Genomic DNA, 10993 nt, shown 5'->3' on the forward strand with positions numbered 1-10993 from the left:
CATCAATTTAATTTAATTTGATTTTTAAAATGCGATCGTCACTTTCATGCACGCACATGAGAGATGAGACCTCAGCAGCTAGATGCCAAATTTTACAAATCATATCTCTGATTTCATTTTATTTCTGTAATGTTTCATATTTTGTTTTTCACGTTTGGATAACGTTCTACTGTTTAAAGCCACCTCCTTCGTTATTTTAGTTGACTTAGGGTTAAATCAAAAAAATTCTATGAGGTTTTTTCATCCCTTTGATTTTAATAACTTTCATTGCGCCTTGAACATCAACTTTTGATCAACTTAACATGTCTAAGGAGCTGATGATAGAGGTACGATCTGAACACAAATAGAAGGATGGCCTTGATTTGGAACGCCGACGAATGAATCATCGGTGAGTTGGTGTGGATGTCAACTTGACGTCAATAGCCTAACGACAATCAGGATCGAAGAGGAGATTTGCTAGAGTTTGGACAGAAGAAAATTGAATAAAAATAGTTAGGATGATGGCTAGGGTTTCTCTGATATAGTCATTCCGACGCACAAGTTAGCTTTCAGCAATGGTGGTGGAAGAAGAATGGAGGAGAAAATTAAGATTTTGATGCGTACGTGCGTATACCTGTATCTATTAGAGCAACGACGATCCCTATGTCCTCCACGTGTCCTCTCCACCTGCGAGATTGTTATTTGCTTCCTAAAATATTTTGAAGTCTGAAATCCATGCAAGTATTATCTTTTTTCTTAAATAGTCCTGAATCCCAAAATCCATACGAGCGTTATTTTATTTTATTTTTGAAATAGTCCTGAATCCTGAAATTCATGCAAGTGTTATCTTCATCCTGCAATAATCTTGAATTCCAAGTTAAGTCGCCAAAGGGGTGAGGCATCGATCGAGGAGACGGGACACCAAGGAGACGAGGGCACCTAGGAGATGAGGCACCGTGCATTATCTTTTTCCTAAAATATATTTGAATTCTAAGTTGAGTCGCCAAGGAGACAGAGTATCAAGGAGATGGGACGCCAAGGAGAAGGGGACACCTAGGAGATGAGGACGCCACAGAGTCAAGGTGTTATGGAGTCAGGGCGCCAAGAAGAAGAGGGCACCTTGGAGTCAAGGTGCCATTAGGAGTGTAATAGAACTGAGCCGAGCCGAATATTAAGAGACATGAGCTTGAGCTCAGTTCATTTTACCTAAGCTTGAGCTCGATTTAAGCTTTAATTCTTAAGCTTGAGCTCCATTCAAGCTTTAATTCTTAAGTTTGAGCTTGACTCATAATGAAATTAAATTGTTCAAGAATGACTTGAGCTTGATTCGAAAATGACTCATTTAATTTTTATATTCGAACTCGGTTCGAAAATAGCTTGTTTAAAAGTTAAACAAGTACACACACACACGATGCCCTCTGAACTTCGTTCGCAACAATGGTCGAGGCGTCTAGATTCAATCCAGGTGCCTCAATTAATTCAGTAGCCTTTTTTTAGTCCTAGGGTTAAGCCAATTGAATTTTACCTTTATGACTTAGGAGTTAGTTTATAGTATTCAAGTTAAAAAAAATTATGTGATCAAGAGGTATATATTTAGGATGCATAAATTAGATTTTATCTTTAGGGTTTAAAGATAGGTTATAGTGTTCAAACTAAACTAAAAATAAAACTAAAAAATTTTAGATACTCAATAGGTATAATATATGTATTTAAGATTTAAAATTTAGGAAAATGTTAATTTTTAAAAAATAAATAAAAAAAAAATCAAGGCGTCTAGAATAATTCCAAACGCCTAACCACTGTGGTCATGAACCATTCTACAACGAACGGTCCACAGGGTAACAAGAGCCTATATATATAGTTTTGATATCTTGCACAGGCGTATCATGCACACCTAGTGCACATCCAAAAATAATTTTTGATTTGAAAATATTTTGTACTTAATAGTATAACTCAACCCCTAAATCTTAAAATCAAATTTTATTGGCATGCATAACCGAAAGTTTAAAAAATAAACAAAAAAAATCACCGTGAGCGGCACACTGGGCACCCTCCTGTAATAACCTTGTTATTTCCTCATGTAAGCTTGTACCTTATTTATATAATTTTCTTATGTAAGTCTATAACTAAGTAAGTTAGTTTGTATACTTTCAATTTTCTAGTTTGTATATTTTCTTGTAAAATTTATATGACAGCTTAATAAAAAGGTTTTATTTTTGTCTCATGTCTTTAAAAGTTAAGATATGTCTCATGGTTTAAGCATGTAAAATTTGTGCTGACTAAGTTGGATAGTAAAAGTTACTGAAAGCTCATTATAAGACCTACAAAAATCAGACTGAAGCTTAAACAATAAGATATAACTATTGAAAAGTAATGAGTGAAATATCCTTCCAAAATGTCTAGATTTAACAATCAATGTTTGAGATTACTATTCACAATCATTGTTTGAAATTACTCTTCACTTTTATTGTTCACAATTACTATTCACAATTATTGTTCACTTTTCATTATTGATAAATCTTAAAAATCTCCTAAAAACATAACTTTGACAAGAAGCACATAAAAATCAAGTATTATATACACAAATCTCTTAATGAACATATTCGTGAGCATCTTAACGAACATGTTCTTGAGCCTTTTAACTAACACGTTTGTGAGCCTCTTGACTAACATGTTCGAGAGCTTACGAACCAAATACTGTTAAGCTCGAGCTTGGCTTGATAATATTGTTGAGCTCAAAATCATTAATTTAATTGAACCAACTCGAATGATTTTTTTTTCGAACCAAGACCCCGAATAGCTCATGAGTGATTTGGCTTGTTTACGTCCCTAAGTGTCATGCAGTTGGGGTGCTAAGGAAATAAGGGCATCTTGGAATCGGGACACCATAGAATTGAGGAGGCTAAAGAAACAATGCACCAAGAATGCTCCGAGATCAAGGTTGATTCAACTTTTTTCCTGACCACTTTGGCCAGACTATTAATCTCTTTTATCCATGTGACATTCTTATATTACCTTCCGAATCAATGGTATAACATTGTTTAGGCAAAGTCAAGGTTAGAATTTTTTTAAGATGAATTTACCTGCACATAGTCCTCATGGAATACGACAACGACGACGATTTTTATCTTACAATAACAGTACTATAAATCACAAAAAACTTCAAATAAAAATATTTCTTAAACTTTCCAGAATGCAAGAAAGGATGAGTGTGTAATGTTAACTCTCTCAATTAGATTGACTGATAGTACAAACTCGTGAAGGCCGTATTTATACTTTGTGAAAGTTTAGAGGAATTTCTTAATTTAATCAAGTCTGTCATCTATCTTGAATCAACTCAGATCACATTCCATCTAAAGGATCACAATTATATCCTTTCATCTAGGCGATCCTGATTTTAAAATTCTAGATAGCATCTCATTTGAAGGATGATAATTATATCCTCTCATCTAAATGATTATGATCTATCCACTTAATCCCACGATCAAGATTATGTTTCATGTGAAAGATCATAATAATGTCCTCTCATACGAATGAACTTAATCAATCTATCTTGAATCCAATGATCTAGACCGCACCCATTCACAATATCTGTCTCACCGAGTCTGCTCTTTTGGATTGTGTTGTGTCATCAATCCACAAGCTCCTCAAGCTCCTTGCAATCGACGATGCATATGTGCTTAGTGTAAAGTGCACCCTAAAGCACCCCCAACACACTAACGCAAGTGTGGGCTCAGGCTCAGGCTCAGGCTCAGGCTCAGGCTCAAGCTCAGGCTCAGACTCAGGGCTATGCACTTCCCTTGTAGGATCAAGTATAGGACAATTTTGTGCCCCTTCGCTTTTTTTTTTTTTCTTTCTATAATGGGTTTTTACTTAGGCTCATTTTAATAATGAATTTTTTAATCATCTAAGAAGTTAAATATTTAAAAAATATATATATGAATCATGGATTTTAATTTTCTATCAAATTTTAATTTTAGCGAATAGAATCCACTTGAATTATTTTTCAAAGTTTATTATTTCAAAATTATGTTCTCCACACAAGATCCTTTAAAACTTAGGGAGCGTTTGGTATGAGCATGGGACTGGGAATCGGAATGGGAATCATTGTATTGTGAAATGAGAATGGGTATGAGCATGGATATCATTTTTAAAAGCAATGTTTGATTAGTTGCATACTTTCTATTGGAATAAATCAATATTTCCTTTTTTACCCTTAAAGGAAAATAAGAGAAAAAAATTAGATGTGAGAGAAAGATGAATGTGAGAGAAAAATATGATGAAAAAGAATGATGAGAGAGAAATTATGATGAGAAAGAATGAAGAGAGAGAAAGTGTGATGAGAGAAAATGAGAAAAGAGAGTGTGATAGAAGAAAGCACGATGAGAGATAAAATATGATGTGAGAGAAATTATGATGGGAGAGGATGAAGAGATAGAAAATGTAATGAGAAAAAATGAGGGGAGAGAGAGTGTGTGATGAAAGAGATTGAGGAGAGAGAAAGTATGATGAAAGAGAAAGTGTGATGAGAAAAAAAGAGAACAGTGAGTGTAATGGGAGAGATGATGAGAGAGAAAGTGTGTTGAGGAAAAAAAAAAAAGGGAGTGTGACAAGAGAGATTGAGGAGATAGAAATTGTGATGAGAGCGAAAGTGTGATGAGAAAAAAAAAGAGAAAAGAGAGTGTGATGGGAGACATTGAGGAGAGAGAAAATATGATGAGAGAGAAAGTATGATGAAAAAAAGAAGGAAGAGAATGTGATGGAAGAGATTGAGGAGAGAGAAAGTATGATGAGAGAGAAAGTGTAATGAGAAAAAAGAGGAAAGAGAGTGTGATAGAAGAGAGGAAGTGTGTGATAAAATGATGAAAGAGAAAATACGATGAGAGAGAACAAGGAGAGAGAAGTGATATGAAGAAAAAATAAATAAATAAATTTTGATATTTGATATTAAGGGAGAAAATTTTAATTTTAGGTCAAGGGTATTTTTGGAATAAGAGAATATTTTGATTGATGAAAATAGGGTAATGACTCATTAAAGGGGAGGTACATGGGAATGAGTTATTGCCCAATTTCAAGGAGTCATTCCCTTATTTGTATTCCTATTCCTATAATCCAAATATTAATAATGACAATCAATGATTCTCATTTCCATTCCCCACTCCTATTCCCCTAAACCAAACATCCTCTAAGATTGTATATGCATGGTTGAATGGGTGGTCCTATGATCTCTTTGATAGGCCCTCTTTAGCTTAAGATTACGGAAACCTTGAACCTTATTGCTGTGATTAATGGTTAATCACATCTCGGCGTTAATTGTATTTAGCTACAAGAAGCTCTAGCAAATTGTTAATTATCATGAGGTTTTGGCTGACAATTGTTGTAAAGAGTAGCTCGTTAACCGTGAATGTTTAAAGATTTTGGATAAGAGAGAGGAGTGAAAAGGGTAATTATTTGTATAAAAGGAGAAGAAGAGAAATGGATAAAAAGAATATTAAATTAATATTATCCTTGTCCTTCCACTGATGTTACAATATTCGTTATTCAGATATTTGAGAAATTAAAAAAATATTTTCTCACTGTACCATTACTCCAGAGATAAGATTGAAATTGATCAATATGTTAGTTGATGAGAGAAATGTCAAGAAAAACAAAAGATTATTAGAGAACAAGATTATTGGTGTAATAGATTTTAGATTAAGGTTGTTCCATTGGTTGGTATAGTTAATATTTATATGAGTATTTATTCTAACATATAGTATGATTAATTTTTAATGCATATAATATATCTCGTGATTTAACTGTTGTCCTTCCCATTCCAAGGGGAGCCGGGAGGAAGAGCAAAGTGAAGCAAGTGATGGCGTCGCCCAAGCTCAAGAAGCTGCTCACTGCGAGCGTCCTCACGTACGGGAGGGGCAAGGTCCGGTTCGATCCCAATGAGGTCAACGAGATCTCCATGGCTAACTCCCGTAAAGACACCCACTTTCCTTCCTCTCTCTCTCTCTCTCAACTTCCGGAGTTCGATCTTTCTCTTAAACATGATTTTCACGAACGGGAAGGAAAACTCCGTTATCAGATTTTTGTTAACGGGGTTCTCGCTTGTGCTGAAATTGAGCACTTTCTTTTCTCATCTGATCCCCGTGACTATAAAATGAAAGAAAGGATAAAAATGATTTCTTGATAGGACTGACCTGCGAATGCGAAAGGTTATTACACGATGGTTTTATCATTAAGAAGCCAACTACAATTTACTCACGTTCTCGTGCAAGGAGAGCTTCAGAGGTGATGTGGAGATGGATAAGAATCACGTGGAGAGGAGAGATTTTTTTCTTCCTCCCTTTAAGAAAAATATTTTTTTAGACGTCTCTTCCTCTTTTAACAGAAAACACCTCTTAAATGTTTCCTTCCCTTCCACCTTAATGATATTTTTTCAATGGGATACAACTTTTGATCTTCCCTCCAAGAGACACACCCCTTAGCTGGTCCCTCTAGGCTCTATATAAAGGTTAGAGGAGGGGGAAGAGGAAGAGAGAGAAAAAGGAAAGAAAATAAAAGGAAGGACTATTTATTTATTCTATTCTAATTTCCGACCCACGAATCATTCAGCCAGAGAGAAACTCTGTCAGACCAGTTTGAAGCTAAACGTGTGAAGAGCAAGGCTAGCAGAGGAAGCAAAGAGAACAGGCTTCTCTTTGCTTTATTTACTTTTGCATTCAGCTTGAATTGGCAAAAGGGAAATCTTCTTAAGCTTGTTCTTCTATCAGGTCCCTTGAATTGGCTATTATATAATGAGTTTGAAGACATTTTTGTTGGTAAAAAAATATTAGAAGAGTGCCTTTTAATTTATCCATAAAGCTAAAGGGAAGTTAAAAAATATATTAAAATAATATTTTATTTATAATTTAATATTTAAAATATCTTCTAAAATTTCACCTTTAAGCAACTTTGATTAAAACCAGTCGGCTTGCTAGTAGGCGGTGAGTTCATGGCTGGAGGTTGGACTTGTGGGTAGGTAAAGGAGGGCTGGTGATTGAGGAAAGAAAGTTTCATTGTCTCAATTTTGGGCCCATAAAATTATGGCCGAAAGTGATCCCCAAAATCGATCCTTCGTGGCATTCTCCATCTAGTAAACGATAGATTGAGGTATCAACTTTCGTGCAATCCACTCCTGTAATGACCTATCATCCTAAGTAAATTGAGCATTTATTCTCTTATTTAAGATGTTAATAAGAGTTTTATCAATATTATTTACAAATATTGTTCATGCTATTCATGAATATTAATAAACTAAACATTTGGACCGTAAATGAATCAAATTTTATGATGTTCAAACTTATTTGATAAGACAATCGAGTCAAGCCAAACTTAAAATAAGTCAAATCGTTAAAAATGATTATTCAAGCTTGACTCACACTTGACTTGAACTTGACTTGAACTTGATTTATTTAGATGATATTGAACTCTCAATTTAAATTTACTTTGAACTCTCAATTTAAGTTTACTTGATCGTTTGAAACTTTTATATTTTAAACTTATTTACCTGGTTATTGACTTTGATAATATTCGATAAAATTTTTTATTAATGAACATGATTAAAAAATACGGTTCATGAACATTATTCACAAATATTATTCAAGAACATATATACGTTCAAATTTATTCGTTTAGTTTAATGAATTGTTCAGACTTATTCATTTAATTAATCTTGTATATATAAAATGAATATAAATAGGCTCTTATAAAGGCGAACATCAAGTTTGTTCATGAATGTTCGATTCATATACAACCTTATGAACATGTATATGTTTAAACTTATTTGTTTAGTTTAACGAATTATTCAAGCTTATTCAATTACTTGATATTGTATGTATTGAACGAATCTAAACAAACTCTTGTCAAGTTGAACATCAAACTTGTCCATGAATCATTTATAATCATCCTACATAATAGTCCAAGCGAATGGTCAAGCCAAGTCAATAGGCAAACTAGGTGGATCCAGCAGATTAGATTTCTCATAAGAAAAATATTTTCCACTCTACCACAAACATAGAAAAAAAATTCCAACCAATTTTTATACCTCATCAAACAGAGTGTTTTTCTTCTCCTTCTTCCTCATCTCTTTAACACAAAGTTATCATCGACACTGTATCTTCACCATTAATTCTTTGGGGTTTTTGTTAACTCATAACAAAAAAAAATCCAAAAGCTTCAGACACAAATTGGTACCTTGGAATAATTTCTTGGCTGTAAACAGAGACATTACGTGATTCTGATGCAAATAACAGGGCAAAACTATGCCAAGAAGTAATTTTAGAACCAAAAAATTACAGCTATATTTTCTGTAAATTCTTATTAGAGGGACAAAAGGACCTGATAGAACCGATAGGGAGGGCTGGTGAGAGAGCTTTACTGGGAGCCATCACTGTTCAAGAAAGAAAGAAGCACTAATGTCAGTGCCATCACCAGCAATGCCACTAGCAATCTTTCAGGAATATCCATTAGGAATTTCTCTAATATCACTGCCTTCTCTCTAATTGTCATGAGCTTTTCTGCCATCATATTTTCTGTGATCTTCTTCCTCCCTTCAATGCAAGTAGCAATGTTTTTTTCTTCAATTTCTTCTTTTTCTAGCTTTGCATCATTTGAATGTTGCTCATTTTGCGGTTGGCTCATCTCCACCTGAGATGTTGTCTCTTCTTGAAGTTCAGTTGTTGATGGTTTGACCTCTTCCCCTCCATCTTCATTCAGTGATAAACACTCTGATTCTGTCAACATTTCTGAATTGGACTCAATCATCTGGATCTGAGACTCAGATGACTCCTTTTGTTCATTGACCGAGGAAAGCTCCGACTCCTCCAAAATCTGATCAGTCCTTTCCTCCAAAATCTGATCAGTTTGGCGACGGTTAATCTCAGACTCAGATTCGGCAAGCAATATCTCTTCAACATTTTTGTGGTTACATTCGTCTAAAAATTGTTCAGTCTGCTCTTGGTTTATCTGCAACTGAGAATTTGTCTCTTCAAGTACACCTTGTGGTGCTGCCTCTTCTTGTTGTTCATCCATTACCTTTGCTGCAAACGGCTCTAATTCTCCTGAGACATTAGGTTTGCTCTCAGCCATCTCAAACTCAAATTCTCTGGGTGAACTTTTCCCTGCAAAAACTAAATCTTCTTCGTCTCTCTCTACCATGATAGCTCCAACATTCTTGTTTGCCATGTTTATTGTATCGCACTTCCTCATTTGCATCAGTTTGTGCTTCCTTGGTGAGGTCTCATCTTCTTTATCTTCATTGCCCAATGCAGGTATCAACCTCTGAACAACCAGCTCAGTTTGGCGATGATGGTTCATTCCATGTTCCGAATCTTCTTGATCATCTTTTTCTCCATGGATTAAAGCGATCTCATGTGCATCTAAAAGCTCCTCAAATTGCTGCTGGCTCATCTCTAACTCAGATTTCAGCACTGACATAACTTCTACTTTTCCTACTTTCCCGACATAAACAAACTCTGTTTTCTCCAAGACTGATACTCTTTGGTTTCTCACTACATCCATGTGATAATCAACCAATATAGGCTCTTCTTCGTCGTCGTCTTCTTCTTTGGTGTCATCTACGAGAACAGATTCAGAGTTTTCTAAGATTTGCTGAACTTGTTCTTGAGGCTCATAATTTCCACATTGATCAGTTGAGCTAATATCTTTTTCCCCTATTTCATTATGCAGTGCCAAGTCTCTTTGCCTCAAAAATTTATCACTGAGGTGGTTCATCACAGGCTTGCTGCAAATAGGAAGTTCTTCATCATCCAAAAAACTTTCCTTTGGTTTGACAGAATCATCCTCCTGTATGGTTAAACTACATATCAAGGCTAAACAATTGCACTAACATTACTAATTTTAAGTAACAACACTAACTATTTCCAAGAACACAAGAATTAATCGATCGAATTATGAGTACCTGGACGCTGATTGATCTATCAATGTCGCCCTTTCCCTGTCTGCATAAGGACCAAAAGAGAATCCGAATCATAAATAAGCATGTAATCAGATAGATAAACCCTAAGAAATCCACATCTAAGAAAGAGCGTGATGAACTCACATTTCATCGCCGTCCAAGCCCTCACCTTTCTCATTCGCCGATCGCTTTGATTGCGCTCTGCGAGCGACGATGGCGGCGGCGGCGGATGCGACGAGGAGTCCGCCGAGGATGAGGATCCATCCTCCCCCTTTAACCTCCACCGTCCTCTCCAGAGGCTTCCTCCTCACTTCTCCCAGTTCTCTCTCCTTCTCCTCTCTTGGTTTCTCCATGACGATCTGCTCACGGGATGACGGCGGCGGCGGGGGCGGCGGCCGCACCAAAGAGGCAAGTGATGCTACGATCTGCTCCATCGAGATCGCCGGCTGCCTAAATCCGCCGCCCCTGACGCGGAGTCAATTAAATGAGACGAAGAGTGAGAGGAGGGAAGGCGTAGCATAGAGGTCGCGCCAACGGCGGGTGGTTTAAGGCGTCGACCGACTCGCTCTGTACGCCCGGTTCGGGTGAGCGGCAGGACACGCGGCTGTCGTCAGGATGGCGCAGGTGAGTTGCACCGACACGTGGCAACAGGATAGGTTTACTTTTTGATTCCCGCGCAACGACAATGGCGTGGTCGACCGGGAGTCATTCTTATTACTTTACTATTTTGCCATTTGTCATTTCGATAAAAGAAAAAAAAAAATTAGTCGCAGGATAACCGTCGTCCGTCGCAAGTCCTCTTCCTAATTTTTTAATTAATATTGAGTCTAAATTTTAACAAATTAATAAATAAATTTTATTTAGTGTACAAAATATGATGCTCTCAAAGTTTAATATTCATATATTTTTTATCAATATAAATATAATAATATTTGAAATATGAAATCTAAGAATAAAATATAGATAAAATATATCATCAAAAATAATGTCATAAGCAAATACTAAAAAAAACAAAAAAATCCAAACAAAATATAAAATTCATGTTCCGAACTAGTACTAATTTCTCAA

General features: G+C 35.8%; 1 protein-coding gene across 1 annotated transcript; it reads right to left on the minus strand.

Annotated features, from left to right (window-relative positions):
* Nucleotides 1–8183: 8183 nt before the first annotated feature.
* On the minus strand, nucleotides 8184–10457 carry LOC122055927. The gene is made up of 3 exons (XM_042617618.1): nucleotides 10070–10457; nucleotides 9929–9968; nucleotides 8184–9813 (listed from the first exon to the last, which is right to left on the minus strand). The coding sequence occupies exons 1-3, from the start codon at nucleotides 10357–10359 to the stop codon at nucleotides 8383–8385; spliced, it is 1761 nt and encodes a 586-aa protein (XP_042473552.1). The 5' UTR covers nucleotides 10360–10457; the 3' UTR covers nucleotides 8184–8382.
* Between the last annotated feature and the right edge of the window lie 536 nt (nucleotides 10458–10993).

Source organism: Zingiber officinale, chromosome 3B (genome assembly GCF_018446385.1).
Source record: "Zingiber officinale cultivar Zhangliang chromosome 3B, Zo_v1.1, whole genome shotgun sequence".
NCBI lineage: Eukaryota > Viridiplantae > Streptophyta > Magnoliopsida > Zingiberales > Zingiberaceae > Zingiber > Zingiber officinale.

What these genes read in the sequence shown, in the direction of transcription:
- LOC122055927 (XM_042617618.1), bottom strand. Translation starts at nt 10,359, where the DNA reads ATGGAGCAGATCGTAGCATCACTTGCCTCTTTGGTGCGGCCGCCGCCC. An exon ending in GGCTTGGACGGCGATGAAAT is followed by an intron (nt 9,969 to 10,069) that starts GTGAGTTCATCA and finishes GTCCTTATGCAG; the next exon opens with ACAGGGAAAGGGCGACATTG. An exon ending in ATAGATCAATCAGCGTCCAG is followed by an intron (nt 9,814 to 9,928) that starts GTACTCATAATT and finishes TTAACCATACAG; the next exon opens with GAGGATGATTCTGTCAAACC.